The sequence below is a fragment of the Schistocerca americana genome, chromosome 1, assembly GCF_021461395.2.
Source record: "Schistocerca americana isolate TAMUIC-IGC-003095 chromosome 1, iqSchAmer2.1, whole genome shotgun sequence".
NCBI classification, from domain to species: Eukaryota; Metazoa; Arthropoda; class Insecta; order Orthoptera; family Acrididae; genus Schistocerca; species Schistocerca americana.
The window spans coordinates 1,055,658,698-1,055,685,939 of record NC_060119.1 but is presented as its reverse complement, the minus strand read 5'-3'; the positions used below and the strand labels follow the sequence as shown (position 1 = coordinate 1,055,685,939).

Below are 27,242 nucleotides of genomic sequence, written 5' to 3'. Positions count from 1 at the left end.
TGGTGCTACAGAAGAATGCTGAAGATCAGGTGGGTTGATCACGTAACTAATGAGGAGGTATTGAATAGGATTGGGGAGAAGAGAAGTTTGTGGCATAACTTGACTAGAAGAAGGGATCGGTTGGTTGGACATGTTTTGAGGCATCAAGGGATCACAAATTTAGCATTGGACGGCAGCGTGGAGGGTAAAAATCGTAGAGGGAGACCAAGAGATGAATACACTAAGCAGATTCAGAAGGATGTAGGTTGCAGTAGGTACTGGGAGATGAAGAAGCTTGCACAGGATAGAGTAGCATGGAGAGCTGCATCAAACCAGTCTCAGGACTGAAGACCACAACAACAACAACAACACTGTGATGACAGACAGAGCCATACCACAGTCTATTAATCATCGATCGAACAGACAGTATTGACTCAGCTGTTGCTACAGATAGCTACAAGTCTGTGACCATGAGGATAATTTTGTTCTGCTGCTGTTCGAATGAGTTGTGCCAATTGATAAATCATAATTTCTTCTTGCTTTTTATTTACAAAGCTACATAAATTAATATGAAAAATCTGGGTAATCAAGTGTGTGTTTCACTTGTGACATTCAATTTCAAACACAATTCGTGAGCCTTCTGGCAACCTTGATCTAATATCTCAAAGCAGCAGACTTAGTGGTCTGCTTTATGAGTACCATGCAACAGCACACAAAAGAAGTCACTCGAAAGATTCAAAGGCACTGTCAGTGACATGGATTTGAATTCTTTTCATTATTTAGGGAACAAACAAGAACTAACATTCAGAAAGCAATGAACAGGCTTGTTAGCATGGATTACATGTGTAGATCTCAAGATGAAAAACATGAATGCACAGAAGTACACATTGCCCACATTTACTGTTTAGTATCTATGTTAATGAACATAATTTTCAGTTTCTTCTCTTCTCAAATGAACTGATTACTAAGTGGAACCAGACAGTGTTTCTTCTTGCTTCGATCCCCACCAAAATACTTCTGCATTATCATGGTAGTTATGAAATTCTATCTGTACATGGCACAAGAATGCGTGCAGATACATTCAATATTGAGGTGCAATTCATTTCATATCTTACTGATTTGTGATGTGTGAGGCAATGTTGATTTCCAATTACTTTTTATTTCATTAAAATAAGTTTTCATTGTGAACTATCAAAGTAAGAGTTTTATTTGTTTGTATTTAGGAGAAATTGAACAGTAAACATTATTTAAAATTATATTAAACATTAATTAAAATTATATACCTCAATATTTCAGATGCCGCATGCTGCAAGAGCAGAAACTAATGTCACTATCTTTGCTATCCCTGAGCTGAAATTGTATAACACTAGCTTTAAGAGGCCCTCCCCCCTTTCAGTACCACAACGCTTAAAAAATTTGGGAGTCTACAATAAATCAAATCGAGTGGCTTATACACTATGTGATCAAAAGTATCCAGACATCCCCAAAAACACACATTTTTCATATTAGGTGCATTGTGGTGCCACCTACTGCAAGGTACTCCACATAAGCAACCTCAGTAGTCATTAGACATCTTGAGAGAGCAGAATAGGGTGCTCTGCAGAACTCATGGACTTCGAACATGGTCAGGTGATTGCGTGTCACTTGTGTCATTTGTCTGTATGTGAGATTTCCACACTCCTAAACATCCCTAGGTCGACTGTTTCCAATGTGATAGTGAAGTGGAAACATGAAGGGACACATATGGCACAAAAGTGTACAGGCTGACCTCATCTGTTGACTGACAGAGACCGCCAACAGTTGAAGAGGGTCGTAATGTGTAATAGACAGACATCTTTCCAGACTATTACACAGGAATTCCAAACTGCATCAGGATCCACTGCAAGTACTATGACAGTTAGGCAGGAGGTGAGAATACTTGGATTTCATGGTTGAGCGGCTGCTCATAAGCCACACATCATGCCAGTAAATGCCAAATGATGCCTTGCTTGGTGTAAGTAGTGTAAACAATAGATGATTGAAAAGTGGAAAAATGTTGTGTGGAGTGAAAAATCACGGTACATAGATGTAAGGAGCGTAAACAGTAGACGATTGAACAGTGGAAAAAATTTGAGTGGAGTGACGAATCATGGTACACAATGTGGCGATCCATTGGTAGGGTGTGGGTATGGTGAATGCCTGGTGAATGTCATCTGCCACCGTGTGTAGTGCCAACAGCAAAATTTGGAGGCGGTGCTGTTATGGTGTGGTTGTGTTTTTCATGGAGGGGGCTTGCACAACTTGTTTTGTGTAACACTATCACAGCACAGGCTACATTGATGTTTTAAGTACCTTCTTGTTTCCCACTGTTTAAGAGAAATTTGGGGATGGTGATTGCATCTTTCAACACAATCAAGCACCTGTTCATAATGCACGGCCTGTGGCAGAGTGGTTACACGACAATAACATCCCCGTAACAGACTGGCCTGCACAGAGTCCTGACCTGAATCTTACAGAATACCTTTGGGATGTTTTGGAATGCTAACTTTGTGCCAGGCCTCACCGACAGACATCGATACCTCTCCTCAGAATGTATGCCTGTGAGAGTGGAAGCTGTTATCAGGGCTAAGGGTGGGTCAACACCATATTGAATTCCAAGCATTACTGATGGAGGGTGCCATGAACTTCTAAGTCATTTTCAGTCAGGTGTCTGGATATTTTTGATCACATAATGTATATAGATGGCATGATAGGTGATGTCAGAAAGTATCAGGAGGCAATCCTTCATGAAAACCAAACACTTCCATGCCTCTCCTCTGAGAGCCCTTGTAAGATGACCAAACAAAGCATTTCACTACATAGCTGCCCCTAGCACTTCTAAGACCTGGCAACATGATTACAAATATTTGGCAACACTGTGACAGTGCATTTACCTCTGCATGTAGTTCCAAATTGTTCTCTTAAATTCACTTGGCATTCCCTTTCCACTTCAGTGACTTATGCTATGTAATCCTCATTTCAGATGGGTCACTGTAGCAGAAAATTTAATTTTTGGACTCTAGGAATGCTATACTTCACATAAGTAACAACTGTTCTTATCTTTAACATTGCATTGTGAGGTTCAGAGACCAATATTATGATGAGAGAATCCAGCTCCTAGCAGTGTTTGTAAAGGGACATCCTCCTCTAGCATTACTTTTCCTCAACAGTAGTAGCTGATACCAGAAATATTTTTCAAATTTTGGACAGATCAATAATATCTCAGCCATTTTTCTGAAAAATTTCATATAATTTTATACAAAATATGTGATATTTCAATCTAAAATCTATAAAAAGGAATTACTTTGTTTTCGTTGTTACAATCAATATGTACTAGCTCTGAACGTACAGTTAAATTTTTTTTAGAAACATTTGAAATTACAAAGTACTTGGCACACTTAAAAATTCTATTATTAATTACACAACCTAGTTATGTTTATTTCTGGATTCATTTATAAAATAATAATCTAAACCAACAGAAATTCGCTTGTCAAGAAAAACTGTAAACCCTTTGGAATATTGTTCTTACCGCAGAGTAAAGTAGTAGTAAGCATGCCTCTGATGTGATTGGACATATTTTTGTATTTTGGATGAACAATGTAGTTTTGGCTTTGTTAACATGAAAATTGAAAAGACATTATGATATAGTACAATGTGAGAATAAATTATTGTGAAACAACAAATTCTGCAAAGATATTCTTCAAAATTATTTAGACCAATTGAACCACGAGAACCTAAAAACATGAGAATTTCAGCTTAAAGAATCAGACTCCCAGACATGAAAAACTGGAGCCAACTGTGCGAGAAGAGATATGTAAAAAGTTTATTGTAAATCTTACTCCTCTCGAATCTTCTGAAACAACTTCACCATCATGGACAGTAGCAACAACAAGTAAGGGAGGGGTAGATTACAGTCTCATTATCTCAGTGATTCTCCAAATGTGTTGTGATGGAAGGGTGCCACAATTGTGTGTGTATTTTGTGTTTTTTATTGGTTCCATAAATTAACCTTTTGTAAAGCTATGTACTTGTAAAACAGTACATGTCATTATGTCTACAATCTAGTTTTTATATATATATATATATATATATATATATATATATATATATATATATACACACACACACACACACACACACACACACACACACACACATATAGAAAAAACAGGTTCCACAATAAATACTCATAATAGCTTGCACAGTATATATGAGGTGTGATTGGAATGTTTTAAGAATGGGCTTGCAATTGTACAATGGTGGTACTTACATGCTACTGTGATGCATCTCCTTCAAAACAGTCTACTTCTGACTGAACACACTGACTCCAATGGTGTTTCCACTTTCGGAAACATTTCTGGAAATTGTTTTCCTGAAGTGTGCTCAGGACACTCTCCTTATTTGCCTGGATGTCTGCAATCGAGTCATATCGCTTCCCTTTCAGTGAAAATTTCAGTTTAGGAAACAGGTAGAAGTCCGCACGGGCCAAATCAGGGGAATATGGCAGTTGAGGAAGCACAGGAATTTTGTTGGTCAAAAATTCAACAATGGAGAAGGCACAATGAGCTGGAGCATTGCCATGGTGTAGCACCCAACTCCTGTCTTTCCACAATGAAGACATTTTCTTCCGCAAACGCTCAAGGACGCATTTATAGTATTCCTGGTTAAGTGTCTGTCCTCCAGGGGTAAATTCATGATGCACAATACCAGTAGAATAAAAAAAAACACCAACATTGTTTACACCTTCGACCGACTTTGCCGTGCTTTTTTCGGTTGTGATGAACCTGGAGTCTTCCACTGCGAAGACTGCACTTTGGTTTCAGGATCATATCTATATACCCACAATTTGTCACCTGTAATTACCCTATTTAACAAATCTGGGTCATTTTTAGTCTGATTAATCAGTTCTTTTAGTCACTGTTGTCTCTGGTCACTTGACAACACTTTTGGAATGAATTTTGCAGACACTTGATGCATGTTCAGATCTTCAGTTAAAATTGACTGAACTGCACAGAAACGTCATCAGCCATCTCCCTAATTGTAAGTCTACAATCAGGTTGCACTAAGTCATGAACTCTCACAACATTTTCATTCATTTTTGAGGTGGAAGGATGGCCGGATCATGGTTCATCTTCACATAATTCACGGCAATTTTTAAATTTGTTGAACCAGACAAAGACATTTGACTGGCTCATACAAATATCTCCAAAAGTTGATTTAATAGTTTGTAAGTCTCAGAAGCTGATTTCCCAGTTTTAAAATAAAATTTTACACAAACTCGTTGCTCCATTTTTACATCAATTTTCAAACAGATGGAATCCAGCAACGAGCCCTAACAGACTTGCACTCAACCAGCTGCCACAATGAACTGAATAAAGGAAACAGAGTTTCCTGTCAGAGAGCTTTCAAGGACAGTGCAATGACTCACTCCCCACCCTCCATGTACCTGCTCACCAAACCAGTAAAAAGTAGCAGATCCATTCTTAAAACTTTCCAATCACACCTTGTACATATAGAAAATCCAGGATGAAATATAACAATATTACGAAAAGGAAAGTTGCTACTCACCATATAGCAGAGATGCTGAGTAGCAGATAGGCACAACTAAAAGAATGTCACAAATAAAGCTTTCGGCCAGTTAAGGCCTTAATCAAAAATAGATGACAGATATACATACACACTCATGCAAATGCAACTCACACACACAAGACTGTAGTCTGAAGCAATGGTCGCCTGAGACTACAGTCATGTGTTTGGAGTTGCGTTTGCTTGAATGTGTGTGTGTGTGTGTGTGTGTGTGTGTGTGTGTGTGTGTGTGTGTGTGTGTGTGTGTGTGTGGGTGGGTGGTCATAGCTGTCATCTATTTTTGACGAAGGCCTTACTGGCTGAAAGCTTTATTTGTGACATTCTTTTTGTTGTGCCTATCTGAGACTCAGCATCTCCGCTGTAAGGTGAGTGGAAACCTTCCTTTTTATAATATTTCTTTTTATAATATTGTTACAGTATATACATAGTGTTATATAATGATCAATAATGTATAATGCAAACACCAGAGCTAAAAATGCAATTTTGTGACATAAACTGTCACACATGAGTAGTTTTAATTCTTGTTAACTTCCTAACATTAATTTCTAATTCTAGTTTCTCTTAATATGGTACATAAAATTTATCACCCACAGGATGAACTTTTGCTCACTATCGCTCATGTACTCAGTCACACTACAGAATTCTTCTACTATTAGAAACTTTTTTAGGGTTATAGGAAACATCTAAGTTTTGAAGTTTTGTAAGTCTCTCGGTAATGCATGTATTAACTTTATACTGAAGTATTTAGGTTCTTTTTTAAAATCAGAAGTCTATGTGAAACATACCACAATTCTTTTCTGTTCCTTGTATTATGAGGATGAATGGTCTCATTGGTCCCCAGTTTCGTGGGATCTCATAAAGTAGCCACAATTGTCTTGAGTTATACAGTGATGAAAATGTCAAAATATTAAGATCTTTGAAACAGTTTCTACAATCAAATGAAAGATTCTTTTTTAATATAATCTGAATGGCTTTCTTCTCTTAGTACAAATATTTGTTTCATTCCTGTGATGGTTGAGTTCCCCCATACTGTGATTACATATTGCATGTATGATTCAAAAAGTCCATGATAGAGACTGCAGAAGAGGTCTTGCAATGCATACTGAGTCAGTTGTTTTATTACAAATATCATTGAGTTTAGCTTATTGGAAACAATATTTATCTGCTACTTTCAGTTAAGCTTACTGTCTATTGTTATACCTAAAAACATACCTGAAGTTACTTCCTCTAGTTCTCTTTCACCTAGAAAAACGTCTGCGTGTTGTTCTTCTTGTTTAGTGATGAAAATCATGTACATAGTTTTTTTCAGATTAAGAATTAACTCATTACCCATGAGCCACTGTTCTGTATTGTTTTTCTCAAGTGCTTCAGAAGTGTTGGAAAGATTTTGCATAGTCATATCCTCTGCAGACCATATCTTACTTTCATTTCCATATGTTTGTACATTATTTACAAATAAATTCAAGAGGATAGATCCCATTGCAAAACCATAGTTAATGTTTCTAACTTCTGGTCTGTATACATTGTTAATGGTTACATATTTGCTCCCGTTGCTGAGATATGATGTTATCCAGTCTGCTGCTTGACCACAAATAGCAGTGTTCTGTACTTTCCTTGGCAGGACTGCATGATTAATTTTGACAAACAACTTGGTTAAGTCAAGATCAAATCCAGAAACTGCCATCCTGTTATCCAAGGCTTGTGCAATAAATTGTGTTAATGAGTTCTTAGTTCTAATCATGGTGTAGACCAGTGCACTCTAGGTTCCCATTTTGTGTGTTCTATAAATTTCAACTCAGTAAGCTGTGTCAGTGATCATAGATGTCTATTTTATGGATATCAAGCTTTGTCACTGCACAAACTTCTCTGAAGAACTTTGAATCAACCGTCAACAACTCAAATTTGTGTGTGTGTGTGTGTGTGTGTGTGTGTGTGTGTGTGTGTTTTCTTATTTTTCATTATTTAGGACCCACAGATAAGGAGAGTAGCTCCTCTGTGCTTAATCTGTGTGACAGCAATTAGGCAGCCATGTAGACATTTGCTGACACTATCAGTAGCAACTTCCACTAACTCCGGGTAGCTTCAAAAATGGGTAATTTGTTGGTTTAAATCTAATTCAATACCTTAAATATCCCTCTTGATCAGTGTTAGGTCCTTCATGAACCCTTATGTGGACCTCAAAATGTGCAGTGTGCCTGTGTTGTTATAGAGCATGCACTGCAAGGTGTTCAGATGGCTTACCATATACATTTACCGTAAAAAATCAAACAATGATAGTAAAACTCATCACAGTTTATTATTGTGGCTTGATGAAAATATATGGATTCCTGATGAAAAACTGCATGAAGCATCACTTCTAAAAGGACAATAAATGGCGATATAAAGTGTTAATAGCAGCATTAAACAATGTAGTGAGGTTTTCTGATTGAACTGTGAAATATAAAATTAATTTTAAGCCATAATCATGTCTTGTATATTGATTAAATACACTCTAAGGCATAAAGAAAACAATGCTGCACCATGAGGAAACTATTTGAATGGGCCAGAAATTGGTAGATGTGCTGTACATGTACAGACGAACAAAAATACAATTTCAGAAAAATTGGAAGATTTATCCAAGAGAAAGAACTTCACAAATTGAGCAAAATAGTAATGTGTTGGTGTACCTATAGCTCTTATGCAAGCAGTTATTCTGTTTGGCAATGAGAGATGTCCTCCTGGGGGATGTTGTGCCAAATTCCACCAAAGTAGCGCATTAGATCATCAAAAACCCAAGCTCATCGGAGGGCCCTGCTCATAATGCTTCAATTGTTCTCAGTTGGGGAGAGATTTGGGGACTTTCTTAGCCAAGGTAGGGTTTGGCAAGCATGAAGAAAAACAATAGAAACTTTTGCCATGCACGGGTGGGCATTGTGTTGAAATGTAATCCCAGGTTGGCTTGCCATGAAGGGGAACAACATGGGGCACAGAATATACTCAGTGTAGCACTGTGCTGTAAAAGTGCCACAGATAATAATCAAAGGGGTCCTGGTATGAAATGAAGTGGTACCCCAGACCATCATTCCTGGTTCTCTGGCCATATGGCAGCTAACAGTCAGGTTAGTATTCAACCGCTGTCTGGTATTTCTTTGCTGGTCATTAGGGCTTTATTTGAAGTGGTACTCATCAATGAAGACAATTGTACTCCAGTCAATGAGATACCAGACCAAAGGTGCCCGACACCACTGCAAATGGGCTTGTTGGTGCACAGAGGTCAACAGCAGTCAGCACAAGGGGTGCTGTGAGCTCAGCCCCAGTTTCTGTGATCCACCTATTAATGCTCTTCAAGGTCACTGAAACACCAGTTGCACATCAGATTGATGACATTGTATTGTATTGTATATTTATTGGTCCTGTGAATCATACACTGTACAGGGGTACATAATGATATAGGACAAGTCAAATAATTTGCAATAAAGTTTAACAGAAAAAGCTGTTGTATGGTTTTCAGTATATAGCAATATAACTCTAACATATGGGAATAACATTTCACAAATAAATTTTACACGCACACGTTTCATATTTTTGGCCTTGATTATACAGACACACACATATATGTAATAGACCACATATAATACACAGATAAATCTAATGTACACATTTCTTATTTTGGCCTTAATTGTATAAACTATTTAAATTTTTCACATATTTACATTGTAGATAAAAATTCATCAACACTATAGTAACAATTCTGTAGCAAGTAGTCACTCACTGCAGTTTTGAATTTATGCATGCCAGTTATTGCCTTAATTTCATTAGGTAGTTTGTTATACAGTTTTTTTCCTGCTTGCAAGGGTCCTTTTTGTTTTAGTGTTGTATGTGAAAACTGCATATGTAAATCTTGATTATTTCTTGTGTTGTATGAATGGATATTTTGGTTTTTTGGAGCAATCTTGTTATTTTCATCTATGATTTTCCTTATGTTTCTAGGATATATAGGCATGGTAATGGAATAATATGAAGCTTTTTAAATGAGGGTTTGCATGAAGATCGAGGTGCTAAGCCTTCCATGGCTCTTATAATTCTTTTTTGTGCAATAAAACAGCTTTTGCTGGGTGGTGAATTTCCCCAGCAAATTAAACCATATCTTAGTAATGATTCTGCTTGGGCATAGTACACATTTTTTATGGCTTGCATAGATGTGCATCCAGCAAGAATTTTTATACTATAACAAATGGTATTTAATTTACTACATAGGTGTTGTGTGTGTTTCTGCCATCTTAGGTCATCTTGGATCCAAACTCCCAAAAATTTGGTGCTATTTACAATTTCAAGTCTTTTTCCTAACAGTTCTATGGTTGCAGTTAAAGGCTGTTTATTCTGCACTGTGTGTAGATGCATAGTGTTTGTTTTATGTGTGTTTATTATTAAGTTGTTCATTGCGAACCATTTTGATACATGTGTAGTGCTCTTTTTTATTTCATTTTGGAGCTCTTCTTGGGTCTTTCCTTTGATAAGTATATTTGTATCATTGGCGTATTTAATGTACTTACAGTTAGGGCTGGATGGTTCCAGGTCATTTACAAACAGCAAGAACAGGATTGGTCCCAGTACGGAACCCTGCGGCACACCGTATTTAACACACTGTTTTTCTGATTGATAGGAAGTTAAATTTTTTCCTTCTTTGTACAAGACTTCAACTATTTGGTGTCTGTTTTGTAGATATGACTTTACCCATTCATAGGCTGGGCCTCTGACACCAACATTTTCTAGCTTTCTAAGCAAAAGACCATGTTTAATGATGTCAAATGCTTTTGAAAGATCGAGGAATATTGCTGCTATGTGTTCTTTTTTATCTAATGCATTTAAAGCTTCATTTAAGAAATCGATAATAGCTGTCTCAGTAGATTTACATTTTCGGAAACCATGCTGTGTAGCTGAGAAAAGTTTTTTTTTTTTCAATGAAATCTATGAGTCTTTTATAAAAGATTTTTTCAATTATTTTAGAAAAAACAGATAGTAGAGAGACTGGCCTATAATTTGTTATATCTGTTTTTTCACCCTTTTTGAACAATGGCTTCACTTTAGCTACTGTTAGCCTTTCTGGGAAGATTCCCTGAGAAAGTGAACTATTGCATATGTCTACCATGGGCTTAACTACTAAGGGTGCACGTTTTTTAATGATATGGTCTGGTATGTTGTCAGTACCAGAGGAAAATTTTGATTTTAGCTCCCCTACTGTTTTTAGCATTTCCTGTTCATCTGTTGGGTGTAGGAAGAGAGACTTGTTACTAGGGATAGTTTTAATCTGATTTGCAGTGACAGCATTTTGAAAGTTTTGCTTCACCAGAACCTCAGCTGCCTCAGAGAAATATGAGTTAAAATTATTTGCTATCTGCTGGGGATCAGATATTACAGAAGTGTTTTCATTCAGTTTGATATTATTGTATTCTCTCCGTTTTACTCCTGTTTCATGCCTTACAATCTCCCATATGGCTTTCATTTTATTTTGTGCATTTGCTATGAAGGAACTATTTGCCTTTTTTTTTTTTTTTTTGCTTCTTTTATGACTTTAGTTAAAATCTTTTTGTAATTCTTAAAATAGGAATCAAATTCTGGGGATGTGGTGTGCTGTCTAGATATTTCATGAAGTAGTCTCTTTTTCTTCACAGATATTTGTATCCCTGTTGTGACCCATTTTATTTTCAGATCCTTTTTTGTGACTGTCTTTTTATGGAGTGGAAAGCAAAGTTCAAAATAATAGGTAAAACTATTTAGGAATTTATTGAACTTATCATTTGTACTTTCACATTCATAGATGTCTTCCCAAGTTTCTTTACGCAGATAGTTAACGAAATGTTGTATATTCTGGTCATTATACTTCCTAGATGTATTAGTTAGACATTCAGTTCAACTAAGCGGTTTTCCTAATCTTATATTAATTTCTTGGGCTGTGTGGTCCCCAAAGCCTGTATTGTAGGTTTGTGTTGTATATTTCAAGGGCACATTTGTAAATATTTGATCAAGGATTGTGGCTGAGGGTTTTGTGATGTGTGTTGGCGTTTCTATAGTAGCCTTTAAATTGAAACTTGCTAAGAGGTTCAGTAAAGCAGTTTTTTGATTAGACTCACTTGCAAAGTCAATGTTGAAATCCCCACATATAATTAGTTTTCTATTTTTTTGTGTAGTCTTGTGTAAGATATTTTCAAGGTTCTTTAACATAATGTTAATATTGCCAGTTGGCACCCTGTATAGACAAATTGTAGCAATTTTTTTGTCTGTGATTTCAATTCCATTTACCTCAATATCTTTCTTTATGGATAATTTTTCTACATATGGCATACATTTAAAATTTATGCTATTTTTAACATAAATGCAACTACCACCATGTTTATACAATTTATGACAAAATAACTACCCAATACAAAATTTGGAATGCATAGCATATGAAGTTTCTCTTTGTCAAGCCAATGTTCAGTAAAACATAATACAGAGGTGTTTTTCGTGTCACTTTCCAACAAAATTTGAAATTCGTTTACTTTGTTGGATAGGGATTGTACATTTTGATGAAATACTGTCAGGTTTGGAGTTAAACACGAGTTCTGTAACTTACTATCCTTAGTACTTATATTTATATTGGAATTTCTGCCTGGAAGATATTTTTTATTTTCAATTTTCACTTTTGAATTTTCACCCCCTCCACACGGTATCAGTTTCCCTTGTTCTTGATGATTTTACAGATGTCTGTAACCATTTTACTGAAATTCATTGAGCCTAGTCTGTTTAAATGCACACCATCCTTTCCCAGGCATTTGTCACTTAAAAATTTGTTGGGGTCAACGAATATTGTCCTGAGTTCGTCGCACTGTTCCCTGATAGCACTGTTTATGTTGCTTATATAAGAACTGCTTACTGACCTTCTGTGCAGAATTCCACTTATAACCAGTCTTGAGTTTGTGTAGAATGCTTTGGCTGAAAGAATGATGTTTCTCGTTTCACTTACAATTTCTCCCTGATGCTGCTTCGTATTGAATTCATCCCAGAATGAATAAAAACACCTTCGTAATTGGTCTTTGGATCGTTTCCATTTTTAGTTGTAGACTGTTTTGCACTTAACAGATTTTTAAAATGTTTGTTGAGCTGATGATGTCAGATACCAGGGCGATGAGGTCGGATACCAGGGCAAACATCTATTTCACAGTTTGGTGAAACTACATTTTTTAAATATAGAATCGCCAATAACAAAGAACTCCTTTTTGTTACTCTGCTTTTGTGAGGCAATTTCACGTTTCACCCTTGATGAATCTGGGGCTCCCTGAGTATCTCTCTGAAGATTGCTCAGTCTTCTTATTCTGTCATAGCTCTAGGTTGATCAGTTCCTTCTTGACACTGTGTTCAGGCAAGGTTCCCCATTTATGCCCATATTGTTGATAGTGACATCACTACTATTCAAATGTCAAGCAATTTGCCAATTACTCCAACTGGCTGCTTTGAGCCAAATACTTGCTCTGTCTGAAATGCTGACATCTGCATGTATTGTTCATGAACTTGTCTGAAACGCACAGTTAATGCCCAACTGAGTACATGGAATGAAATTCACAAAGACTTTATGCCCTAGTATTGACAGTCACCTTTTCCTATTCCTAGCAGCTGCATGTTGAAATTGTGCTGCAGCATCACACATTCACTCGTCAGCTGCAAGTTTTTATGGTTTTGCTTTTTCCATCAATACTTATATGAATATCAATTTGTGACCAGTTTGCTTTAGCCCTTCATGGTGTATCATTTTTTTGTCTTAGAGTCTACATTACTCATCATATAAAAATGTGTCATCTGTCTCCATTGCTCTCAAGTGTGAAGTGCAAATCATACTGTAGATATTTTTTGTGGATCACCACTCAACAACAGTAAGCATTTTATACTTTCCAAAGCAATGAGTGGTAGCCAATGCCTTTGACACAGGGTCTCGGCTCTGCTATGGCAGCTGCTGCTGGGTGCTGGCAAGTGGGTCCTAGAGAGATCTGACAAGAAATCTGTCACAAAAATATTATTGGACAGAACTGTCATTATTGATGTCTCAGAAAGTGAAATACATTGTACTGAACTTCACCTGCCATTTTCTATGCATTTCCCTGTTTTAAAATTTCCAATATCACTTGAAGTCCACTTTATTTGCGCCAAGTGTAGTTACTGGCAACTGAAAATAAACAAGTCCATGAGCTAGAGGAAGTTTGCCTTATACCCTCATTTAACTGCTGTTCAATCCTTTCTTCTACAACTGACTAAATGACAGCAAATGTGGTAAGACTTCTGAGCTATTAGCTGCATATCCCTAGTTGGAATTTCAAGCTGCATTAAATCTGTGACCAGTGAATACTGTGTTTCCTAAAACAGCCACACTAATTCCTCTTAACACTGGAAATAACAGGTTCCTATCCAACTCTGTCAACTGTATTAATTTCTCTCTCAATTGGATTTTGGTAGATGGCATAACTGTATACACTTCTTACTTTGGCAACACACATCACATCACATCACTTGCCATTTCTTCTAACACAATTGTGAGTTCTTGAAATTTCCTGATATTATTTCTTCCTGTTGATACTGTTCAATAGCTACTTCTTCTGTTTCTTGCACACTGCCTCCAATTGGAATTATTACCTTTTGTGTCCCAAAGTTATCTAAGCACATAGGAACACACATTTTTCCATTAAAGCTTACTTGGAGGTGATCTAGCTCTTTGATTCTGGTGAACAAATTGACCAGAAAGATGGTTCCTACAGGCTCTTGGGTGCTATCCAGAGAACTCCCCTGTTCCACCACAAATAGTTTCAGGGGAGTGCACTATCAACACTATGATAAGTGGTTTGGTGTAAACTCGGGGAACAGGACTTTTACCCTGGTAACTCATGCCTTTGCAATGCTATCACAGCCAACTTGTTGCACTGAGTCAACAATTTAAAAAGTTGTGACCTAAAATATACAACTCCCAAAAAGTAGCACAGGAAATCATTCCCAAGAATAACATCAAATCCTGTCCTCTTTTTACTAAGCACTTTCATGACAAATTTATGCTCTCCTTCACCAATCTCCATGTTGACATGACATGTTCCCAATGTATAAATAATTTCTGTATTCAATCCACTGATGTGGCAGTGAGGTGGTTTCAATGCTGTTTATTGCCATGGGGATTTATCTGAGTGCCCACATCTACTAAAATCATTACCAGTTTTCCTTTTATGTTGCCTTTAACAATCGTGTTTGTTGCCTCTGTTACTCCCTGAAATTTAATGAGATTAATCAATTTTAATGGAAGCACTGAGCAGTGGTAACACCAGTTCCTTTTCCACCTCCTCGATCTCAAACATTATCCACAAATGGTCAAATTCAGCACTTCAGTGACCAATCTCTCTACAGTGAGAATAGCAGGGGGGTCCAAGCCCTATCGGCTGTGAGCACAGGGCATTTACAATGTCTACAATTTGTCTCCGCAGTGAAAATTTTATGGGAGCCATCCCCACAAAACATTTGACTAGACAAAATGGTTAGCTCCTTTTCTCTGCAGTGTCAGGTATACAGCCTCTTGCAAAGATGGGGGTAATGTAAATTTTATTTCCACAGCTCTCACCTCTGCCTTTTCAAGAAGCACATCACTTCTCCCTTTACCTGACAGCACAAAATAGGTATGGCACAAAACTGAGTGGATGCAGTCAGCAAAAGCTTCAAAATCTTCCCTAGTCCACTGACAGAAGTTGGACAGCTTGCCTTGCTAAAAACTTTTTGCCAGTATATCATTAGTTAATCCTTTGGTCAACACACCAAAACTGCTAACACTGTGCAGCAATTCTACTGAGTCTATGTAGGACCTTGCATCTCCAGTTAACTCCAGGTGCATGATATACAACTGAAACCCATCAGGCCAACATTTGGTGGTAAGAAGTTAACAGTGAGAAAACTGCTGAATACAATGGATTACAATACAGGAAAAAGGATTTCAGCACATGTCACGGAATCTTCAATAGTTGCTTGTTCACTTAAATCTACTGGTTGATGAGATAGCAACTCTTGTTTTGCTTGCAATTGTTCAAGTAGTAGTAAGTTCTTAATAGCAAGGGTCACTATCTAATTCAGCAGAAGTAGATCACTACTGCTCATCTATGAAGTACTTTCCCCTTGTGAATGAGTAGTATGCATTTTTTCCCACTAAAGTCAGTGCAAGAGATGCACAGGAAAATTTTAAACATAAACATGAAGATATGTTGTGATTTCTCTCTTGGGTTTGGCACCTAAAACACAGAATTATTGTTTTCTTCTCCAATGCTTGTTGCATCTCCAGCAGTTTGGAGCTATAAAATGGTGCTTTAGCATCACTTACAGTAGCTGTTTCGATGTTGAGATGAGGTTGAATCAATGGGATGCTAACATCCCAGGTAGAAAGATGCAGGCCCTCATAGCTACTACATACTGTGTGGCTGGGTTGGCTTGTCTGTCAGCAGCATGAAGCATGGTGAGGCTACTGGACGTGATATTGTGGAATCTGCTGACCCCAATAGCACAGAGATCAGTGGTGGCAGGAAGCAGGCAGATAGTGGTGGACTGCGTACCAACTCATGGCTCTGTCAGTTTCTCACTGGTCCTATGTAGCTTTTGATGCTTAATTCATGGTAAATGTTGCCACAAAAATTATGGCCTCCCTTATAGGTTGTAAGTGGGGGGATCCCACTAATGGCACTGGTTTGTGCAGGTGCAGAAAGGCTCTGACCAGAACATATGAGGATATAAGCATCTGAAGGGAGCTCTTTTTAAATAAAAGACTTGATCTGGAAGCATATTCTTCAGTTCAGAGTTGCAAAGTGAGGCCATTAGCTAGCCAAGGTGCTCGTGGAAACATGTCAAAACAAAGTCTGAACAATAAAGAGAGAGAAAATATGGTTCACATCATAGTTAGTTGAAAGCTGGAGCCAGACAGAGTGCCCAATCTTGGACTAATGTTCCAGCAATGGGCTGCAGCCAACACGCAATTTCTCTCCCTCACTCTTTATTAAATATTCGAAGTTTAGCACAGCAACTTGGTCAGTATGTTCTATGAGAACAATCAACCTCTGTTCAAGCAGTTATTCTACTCAGCACATAGGCCACAACAAATTGTACTCAAACATTACAGAGAAAAATTAAGTGAGAAAAAAAATTAGAAATAACAATAAAAAATTGCAGTTCCCTCTTGATTGTCTAGGTGATCTGGACATTAAAAACAATAGTTGAGTTGTGCAAGAGTTGGAGCAGTGGCTTTATTTCAAAGTATGACAGCTGTTTATATCATAATATTCACACCAGCATATGAACCAATCAGTGTAAGTAAATTAGCACTAGCCATAATTTGTTGATGTATTCTTTACAGAAGCTGCTTGATATTGCAGTTTCAGCCTTTTAATGGGTAAGTTGACTTGTTCCACATCCCTGAAGGCTCTCCTTCATTATGGAATGTGAATGACTGACTAAATGAATGGCTGAATGCATTACTGTGTCTCTCAACTCATTAAAATTTCACTTGTGAATCTTGTGATGTGTGACCTCCTTTAATTAAAATTCATAGGTTATGGATGGGGTCAGAAAACTAAACAACCAATATATATTCATAAAATATTTTTGTGAAAAGTACACTATTGCAGCTTCTATCTTATCTGATTCTTGTAAACATATGTACTGTTTATTTTTGCAACTTATTGTTTTTGTAAGTGGTGTTATGCAGTACTGTTGTTTTCACACACTAATTTTATTGATTTTTTTGCCACCTAAGTGATGGGAACCAGAAAGCATGCTGCTTTTGCTTTCACTGATCTTACCTCTAATGAACTTGCCACAAGACTTTCTTACACCTTAATTCATTCACAGTGTTACAATAAAAAGTGCCAACAACCACCTTACAGTATTTAACTGGCAGCCACATCTTGCTTTGGAGATGCATGTGTAGGAAGCACATATGTCCAGTGCAGCACAATAAAATTGATGATAACCAAACAATATTGACCCAAAAATGTTGAACTAATGTGATGAGAAAAATAAAGAGTCAAAATTTGTAGTTTTATTTGTTGTTTTGCAAATATTTTCTTCTGGACCTATCTCAGACATTATGGCTGCAAGTCTGAATGGCATATAATTTCAGAAGAAAAGAGTGTGCTGGGATTCCTGTATAATGATAGCTGAATACTTTTATTTTACAACTTACCTTTGTTCCAAAAAGGCTATATCCCAGTTGGGCATATGCACAAATAGCAATGAAAAACAGTAATCCAAAAGCAGCAAGATCTTTAGCACACTGAAAAGGAAAGATTATATTGTTTTGTTAGCTCAGTAATTAAAAATTATAATATTTATTTATCAGGAAATGGCATGTGAAGGCTTTACAGTACCCGTCTAAGTGCTTCATTGAGTTGAGCTGTTGTATGGGTTATGTTAATATACTTCAATACTTTTATCCAGATGAAGAAAACAAGAAAGGCAGCTACAGCATTACACTGTTTTTCCCATAATGCTATATACTCTAAATTTGAGTATTCAGTTGTATTTTCTATTAATTTTTCCAACACACCTCTTGTGATGACAAGTTTATGCAAGCTGTAGGCAATGGAGATGTATGACAGCTGTATAAAAAAGTGAAATAAATTATTAAATACATTATTTAGGCCTACACCAATTCCTTGCATAATGAGGAAGTGAACATGCTTCTTTCTGTTAAAATAATCTAGCAGAAAATGAATCAATTACAGAAGTTTTCTAAATTAAAATATTTCTCTTGTGAAATAATCAGTAAGAGAATATTATAAATACAATGCTACATTTGTATGGTTATGGAGATTCAACAATAATGTAGCTCATGAAACTTATGAGTTTTAATGAAGAGCTAGGTAATCAAATAACTAAGTGATCACAGACAACTTATGCAGGTCCTTTCAGTCTCATCAGATATGTCATAGTATTTTTCATACTGTTTCTATTCAAGTGACTTAGATCCATATACCTCAAGTCTATGCATGGAGTAAGATTTTAATTTGTCAGTGGTTTCACTGAGCTATAAATCTGTTTCAGTGTGAACAATATGGTAGATTAATATAGACAGAAGAGCTAAGTTTTTGCTTTCTAATGTTCACAAATGTCTTTGCCAAAAGAACAAATAATGCCTGCAACTATAAAATGATGTTAGGTCCTCTGTAGGCGCTGAGTTCATGTAATAATGATAGTGATTTTTGTGTGAATCTCAAAACAGTTTCTCCAGAATAGCTAAGCCAGTTTCTCCCTCTTCCTTCTTCACGTCAAACACCAATGACAGAACAAAATCAAACAGTGGAAAATCCAGCTTGAAATATCAATAATATTATGAAAAGGATAGATTGCTACTAACTGTAAATATAGGACACTGAGTTGCAGACAGACACAATGAAAATATTGTTTGACAGTACTGTTGGCAGAATATCACTTTATTCCTTCAGTTGTTTCATTATATGCTATAGTGGCTTAGAGGAGTTTAAACAAAAAGCAATGCAAAATTTTCCATCAGCTGGGGAATTAATAGCTCATGGATGTTACAGATGGTATCAACTGCTCACAGGATTGTGTACATGTGCAGCTAATCATATAAAAATTGAAAGAAAATTGTATATATATGTTCCAGAGCTATTTAAACAGACAGGACTTGATAAAGGAAAATAAATGTAAACTTTGTAGAAGAGTATAAGTAAAGTACAGCCATCCACAACCTAAAGGTTAGTTTGACCAACACAGTGCTTTACTAGATATAGTCTTGATGTAGGTGATATGCCCATAACTTTTTCTAACTTTGAAACTGGCTTATGTAGATAGATATTTAGTTAGCTCCATGTTCTATAGATCATATTCACAGTAAATATTATGATGAGGAACATCTTGGTTGAAAAAATTGATTGCAGAGACAGGGGGCAATAATTTTTGGATGGCTATGTGTTGGTAATTTTCATGTTTATAATAGATTAATTACATACAATCAGGAATTTCTGTATAGTATAGAAGGAGTTGTTATGGAGAAACAATTATAATCTAAATTCAAATACACTACTAGCATCTGTCAGACATTTTCTTTCAATGGGCATATTATCAGAGAGTTTTATAGCTGTGTATGACTCTGTGTATTGTGAGGCTGTGATTAATTCTCATGTTAAGTGGGTAGTCTTTCATACAAGGAATATTTTTTGCCTAAGTGAGGAGTTACCCAAGAATACCAACCCAATGGACAGCACTGGATGAAAATCTTTCATTTGCTGATGCCCTGTCCCGTGGTTTCGCAGGGCCGGCATGGCTAGGTGAATTTTAAGGGGTGACTGGATGCTTGTCAACCCGCCACCCCATACCCCCAGGACGGAATTTGTGTACCCCACTGCCTGTGTCTAGTATAATTCATGGAATAGTCTGAATGTCTTCGGATGTCTGAGAGTCGTGCAACTGAGGTGGAACATGGGGAGCAGCCTGGTATTCATCTAGTGGGATGTGGAAAACCACCTAAAAACCACATCCAGGCTGGCCAGCACACCGGCCGACGTCGGTAACCCACTGGGCAGATTCGATCCGGGGCTGGCACACCTACCCGAGTCCAGGAAGCAGCGGATTAGCACTCTCGGCTAACATGGTGGGTGATGAAAATATTCAAAATATATTAAATTAATGACTTGTATGTTCCCAAATTGGGCAATTGTTTTAATGGAAAAGTAGCTGAACTTAAACATATTGGCAAGTTTACTATATGACTCTTCCAGTTTAAGTTTTGTTCAATATGCACACCCAAGATTATATTTATTATTTTGTATTGGTAAACTACAGGGTGTTTATAAATGAATATCTGGGTTTTAACACTTTATAATATTTATTGTATTAAACTTACGGTTATAAATGATATGTCAAATGAAAGAGCAACTCACACAGTTTTACCAAGAACCTTATAAATGTTCAATGTGAGCACCATTTGTAGCTCAGCACACATCAAGTCTATAGCTGAGTTCCAAAATGTTGATAAGTGTGTCTTCAGTGATTGTAGCAACAGCTGCTTCTATCCAGTTTCTTAATTCAGGGACATCTGCTGGTAGTGAAGGCACATACACGCGATCCTTGATGACGCCCCAAAGGAAGAAAATCACATGGCATTCCGTCGGGTGAACGTGGAGGCCACACAAAGCAAGCCCTGTCATTGGGCTCCTTGCGGCCTATTCAGCGCTTGGGTACAGTGAAGTTGAACCAATCACATACTTCGCTATGCCAGTGCTCACATTGAACATTTATAAGGTTCTTGGTAAAACTGTTTGAGTTGCTTTTTCATTCGACATATCATTTATAACTGTAAGTTTAATGCAATAGATATTATAAAGTGTTAAAACCCCAATATTCATTTATAAACACCCTAATTTTTCTTCCTAATTCAAATAAAATGGAGGTCATTACAGTAACATATATATCAAGAACTGTTATAACACCACGATTGAACACTACGGAATGCCCACTGCATTTGGACCCTGCAATGAATGTCTGCAGAAAATGTTTCAAGAGGGGGGCAAGAAACAATATTGTGAGTTTTGCTATAAAAGATTTGATGAGTTTGAAAATGTGTTATGCACCATGAATTAAATATGAAAATAAATAAGTAGGTCTACACAAAACTTTTTGTATCTCAAAATCCTGCTAGTTATCTATTTGGTTTCGTGTAGATTACTTTGGTACAAAATGATAAGTATATTTCAATTGTATATGCAAAGCATATTTTTTATGTTATTAATGAAAATGTGGATGCCATTTTTTTATTCATTGGTCTGAAATCACACCCATATATGATTAAATCCAGGGTAGGTATCCAAGGAAAAAGGTAAGAAAATAGCTAAAAAATATTGTCAAAAACATTTATTCATTCTCCCATAACATTAGGTTGAAATTAAAATTCAGAAATTGTCAAAGTAGTCAGCATTACTGAGAAAATCCTGCAGGATATCAACAAAAATGCCACTACATTAATACCCCTTGAAGAGGACGCTTGGGGGAAATGCTTTAAAAATGGCTTTTCAACTTTGATGTTATCTGTTATACATACCTTTGTTTGGTTATAAAATTTCATTTCTGTTCAATGGATTTACTGGAATGCTTTCATGATTTATGTTTTTTAGTGTTGGCAGGCATAACCGGAGGTGAAGAAAATGTGTTTTGAAAGCCATATTTTTGGGGTTGATTAGGTAAAGCGTTGCCCAGGGCCAAAATAGGACTAGTCGAATGTAAGAAACCTCCAAAATGCTATCTCAAGTTGGCTGGTAGAATGAACATTTAGTAGGCTAGGACTCCAACAAGGTAACCCCGTCCCTCCAGCATGTCACTGTTGAGTAGTATGCCAACTGGAATGCAGAATTCATAGCTCTGTGTAGTGCTGTTAACACCTATAGACTATAAGGAGGCCCTAATCTTGGAGAGCACATTCTTTCCACATTGAAAATTCATTCTTTCTTCCTTTTCTTCTAGCGCAGAAAATTGTACTTTTTCCACTATTGTGTTTGTGATTAAGTAAAGATGTACACATCTACAATATAGCGTGGCTGGTTCTTCTGATACACAACAATAGCTCTGTCATGTTAAATTGAATGCAGAACTACCAAGCCATTATGAGTTTTCTTTTTCCACAGACAAATGGCAAATTATTGTTGTGATTCTGCTGTGCATCAAGCTCATTACATTGAGCTCAGAATATGTTCTAACATTCTGCAATACACGGATGTCAATGATACAGAATGGTAGTTTTGTGGATCATTTGTGCTACTCTTTCTGTAGATGGGTGTGACCTGTGTGCTCTTCCAACTACTGGCCACAGGTTTTTGTTCAAGGGATGTATGGTTTATCATGGGTAAAATGGGGGCCCAGATCATTCCAAAATTCTATATAGAATTTCTAAAAGCAAAATTTTACTGTCCAAAGGTGGCCAAACAGACAGTTAAGTTAACCATTTTAAATTCTTAGGACAGAGGGTAGATGTAAGGCCTTATTGCATTCAAGATGATGTGCAGAAAATGAGCTTCTGTCTTTGCAATAACAATGACCTCCACTGTGTTTGATACTACAACATGAGGCTTTGTTCACTTTACTTACTTTCACTCTATTATCTCATATCATGTTATACAGGGTGCAACAGAAACAACTTACAGAACTTTGATTCACGGGACACTCACTAAGCACTGCTGTAATACCATGCGCTATTATGGGCACTATTATCTGGAGTTTACTTGAGCTGGAACACTGATCTGTGGAACACTGCATCGCGTTGGTACAGGAGTTTACAAGTTGACCTCCTTCAGTGCATAAACCGGAAAACATGAATCGTGTACAGGATGCGATTTTGCATAGTCCTCAATGGTCAGCTTGGCTTTAAGCTGTCGCATCTACATCTACATGGTTACTCTGAAATTCACACTCAAGTGCCTGGCAGAGGGTTCATCAAACCGTTTTCATACTACTTCTTTACCACTCCACGCTCAAATAGCGCGTGGGAAAAAGGAACACCTAAATCTTTCCGTTAGAGCTCTGATTTCTCTTATTTTATTATGATGATCATTTCTCCCTGTGTAGGTGAGTGTCAACAAAATATTTTCGCATTTGGAAGAGAAAGTTAGTGATTGAAATTTCATAAATAGATCTCACTGCAAAGAAAACCGCCTATGTTTCAGTGACTGCCACCCCAACTCGCTTATCGTATCAGTGACACTCTCACCCCTATTGCATGATAACACGAAACGAGCTGCCCTTCTTTGCAATTTTTCAATGTCCTCCATCAATCCTACCTGGTAAGAATTCCATACTGCGCAGCAATACTCCAGCAGAGGACGGACAGGTGTAACGTAGGCTGTCTGTTTAGTGGGTTTGTCGCATCTTCTAAGTGTTCTGCCAACTAGGCGCAGTCTTTGTTTCACCTTCCCCACAATATTATCTATGTGGTCTTTCTAATTTAAGTTGCTCGTAATTGTAATTCCTAGGTATTTAGTCGAACTGACAGCCCTCAGATCTGTGCGATTTATCGTATACCCAAAATTTATCAGATTTCTTTTAGTACCCATGTGGATGAACTCGCACTTTTCTTTGTTTAATGCCAATTGCCACTTTTTGCACCATACAGAAATTCTCTCTAGATCATTTTGTAATTGAAACTGATCATCTGATGATTTTACTAGATGGTAAATTACAGCAGCATCTGCAAACAATCTAAGGGGGCTGCTCAGATTATCACCTAGATCATTTATGTAAATCAGGATCAGTAGAGGGCCTATGACACTACCTTGCGGAAAGCCAGGTATCACTTCTGTTCTACTCGATGTTTTACCGTCTATCACTATGAACTGTGACCTCTCTGAGAGGAAATCACTAATCCAGTCCCACAACTGAGACAATACTCCATATGTACGCAATCTGATTAATAGTTGCTTGTGAGGAACGGTATCAAAAGCCTTCTGGAAATCTAGGAATATGGAATCGATCTGAGATCCCTTGTCGACAGCACTCATTACTTCATGGGAATAAAGAGCTAGCTGTGTTGCACAAGAACGATATTTTCTGAATCCATGTTGGTTATGTATCAATAAGTCATTTTCTTCAAGGTGATTCTTAATGTTCGAGTACAATATGTGCTCCAAAATTCCACTGCAAATTGAAGTTAGTGATATGGGTCTGTAATTCAATCGGTTACTCCTATTTCTTTTCTTGAATATTGGTGTGACCTGGGCTACTTTCCAGTCTTTAGGAGCAGACCTTTCGTCAAGTGAGCGGTTGTATATGATTGCTAAGAAAGGCGCTATTGTGTCTGCATACCCTGAAAGGAACATGATTGGTATACCATCTGGACCGGGAGACTTGCCTTTCTTAAGTGATTTAAGTTGTTCCGCAACATCTAAGATATCTACTTTTATGTCACTCATGCTAACAGCTGTTCTGGTTTCGAATTCTGGAATATTTACTTCTTCTTCTTTTGTGAAGGAATTACGAAAAACCATATTTAGTAACTCCGCTTTAGTTACACCATCACCGGTAACATTTCCATCGCTATTGCACAGTGACGATATTGACTGTTTTTTGCCACTGGTGTACTTTACATACGATCAGAATCTCTTTGGGTTACCTACCATATTTTGAGACAATGTTTCATTGTAGAAACTATTAAAAGCATCTCACATTGACGTCCGCACTAAATTTCGAGCTTCCGTGAAACTTAACCAGTTTTGGGGATTTTGCATTCTTCTGAATTTGGCATGCTTTTTTTGTTGCTTCTGCAACAGTGTTCTGAGGTGTTTTGTGTACCGTGGTGGATCAGTCCCATCTCTTATTAACTTATGCGGTATGAATCTATCTATTGCTGTCGATACTGTATCTTTGAATTTGACCCATATCTGGTCTACACTTACATAATTAGCTTGAAAGGCATGGAGACTCTCTCTTAGGAACGCATCAAGCAAATTTTTATCTGCTGTTTTAAATAGATATATTTTGCATTTATTTATAGTGGTTTTGGTTAATATGGTTTTGAGCCTTGCTGCAATGACCATGTGTTCACAAATCCCTGTATCCATCATGACGCTCTCTATTAGATCAGGATTATTTGTGGCTAAGAGGTCAAGTGCATTTTTGCAACCATTTACAATTCGTGAGGGCTCATGAACTAATTGTTCAAAGCAATTCTCAGAGAAAGAATTTAGTACAATTTCGGAAGATGTTTTCTGTTTACCACCGGCTTTGAACATGTATTTTCACCAGGGTAGATTGAAGTCTCCACCAATTATAACTGTAAGAGCGGGGTACTTACTTGTAATGAGATTCAAGTTTTCTTTGAACCGTTCAGCTATTATATCATCTGAGTGGGGCGGGGGGGGAGGGGGGGGTCGGGGTCGGTAGAAGGAGCCAATTATTATTTTTGTATGGCTGTTGAGTATAACCTCCACCAATAGTAATTCGCAGGAACTATCTATTTCAACTTCACTCAAGATAAACTGCAACCAACAGACACAAACACACCACCACCTACTTTATTTAATCCATCCTTCCTGAACATGGTTTGCGACTCTATAAAAATTTGGGCAGAATTTATCTCTAGCTTTAGCCAGTTTTCTGTGCCTATAAAGATTTCAGCTTCAGTGCTTTCCATCAGTGCTTGAAGCTCTGGTACTTTTCCAACACAGCTACGACAATTTATGATTACAATACCGACTGGTGCTTGGACGATTCTCGTCGTTTCTTTGCCCTGTACCTTTTGAAACTGGAGCCATTTTTTATCTTTCCCGAAACTGTCTAACCTAAAAAACCGCCCAGTCCATGCCACACAGCCTCTGCTACACATGTGGCCGCCTTCTGTGTGTACTGGACACCTGACCTATTTAGCGGAACCCAAAACCCCACCACCCTGTGGCGCAAGTCAAGGAATCTGCAGCCTACACGGTCGCAGAACCGTCTGAGCCTCTGATTCAGACCCTCCACTCGGCTCTGTACCAAAGGTCCGCAATCGGTCCTGTCGACAATGCTGCATATGGTGAGCTCTGCCTTCATCTCGCTAGCAAGACTGGCAGCCTTCACCAACTCAGATAGCCACCAGAAGCCAGAGAGAATCTCTTTAGATCCATAGTGACACACGTCATTAGTGCCAACATGAGCCACTACCTGCAGTTGGCTGTACCCTGTACCCTTCATGGTGTCCGGAAGGACCCTTTCGACATCTTGGATGACTGACTCCCCCCAATATGCACACGGAGTGCACAATGGCTTTGTTCCCGTCCTTAGCTGCCATATTCCTAAGGGGCTCCATCACCCGCCTAACAGTGGAGCTTCCAATTACAAGGAATCCCACCCTCTGCACTTGTCTGGACCTCTCAGGAAGACTGTCCACAGGTGAGGCCGCCCTTTCTGGCTCAGAAGTGCTTTCAGCAGTGGGCAGTACCTCAAACCTGTTACGGAGGCATAAGGATACAGCCTTGCAGCCAGCACCAACTTTCGCCTTCCACCCAGGGATTCGTGACCCCGCCACATTTCACCAATCTCCATCAGTCAAGTGTCGGCCAGCAGGCACGTCCGAATCCGAGGGCGCAGTGGCATCAGAGATCCCAGGCGATTCTACAGGTTCCAGAGGCGCCAAAGCGCTCGCCTATGGCGTCCTAATGTCACCATAGCCCAGGGCAACAGCCTGGAGCCTGTTGGCCATGGGCAACACGGTGGCCGATTCCCCATGAATCCGTACACAACAGGTGCAGTCCCTATCCATCCCTAACAATTTTTTTCCTCTTTTATCTCACAAGCCATTCAAAACAAACACATGACCGACGACTACACAAATTTAAACTATACGGGTAGTAAAACGCAATGCTGCAACTCTCAAATACTATAATACGTGCAGTCATGGACTGTGTGGCTGGTCCCGGCAGAGGTTCGAGTCTTCCCTCTGGCATGGGTGTGTGTGTTTGTCCTCAGGATAATGCAGGTTGAACTATAATACGCCCGAAATTTGTGTATTAAACTATGCAAGTACCCAAAAACACGCAAAGAAATTGAGAATTAAACTATGAAACAAATAAGTGAGCTAAGAGGGCGTCTTGCTGCTGGCTGCTGCTTATCCAACGGCGGCAGGGAGCTCACTTGGATTGACAGATACCAGAGTT

At 37.9% G+C, this 27,242-nt stretch overlaps 1 protein-coding gene across 1 annotated transcript in view; it reads right to left on the bottom strand.

The window, feature by feature from the left end:
- The window catches only part of LOC124596266 (polycystin-2-like), a 48,470-nt gene that overhangs the window by 13,857 nt on the left and 7,371 nt on the right, over nt 1-27,242 (bottom strand). The window contains exon 2 of the mRNA XM_047135345.1: nt 17,789-17,878. Coding sequence (XP_046991301.1) covers nt 17,789-17,878 — 90 coding nt within the window. The remainder of the gene's footprint in view (nt 1-17,788; nt 17,879-27,242) is intronic.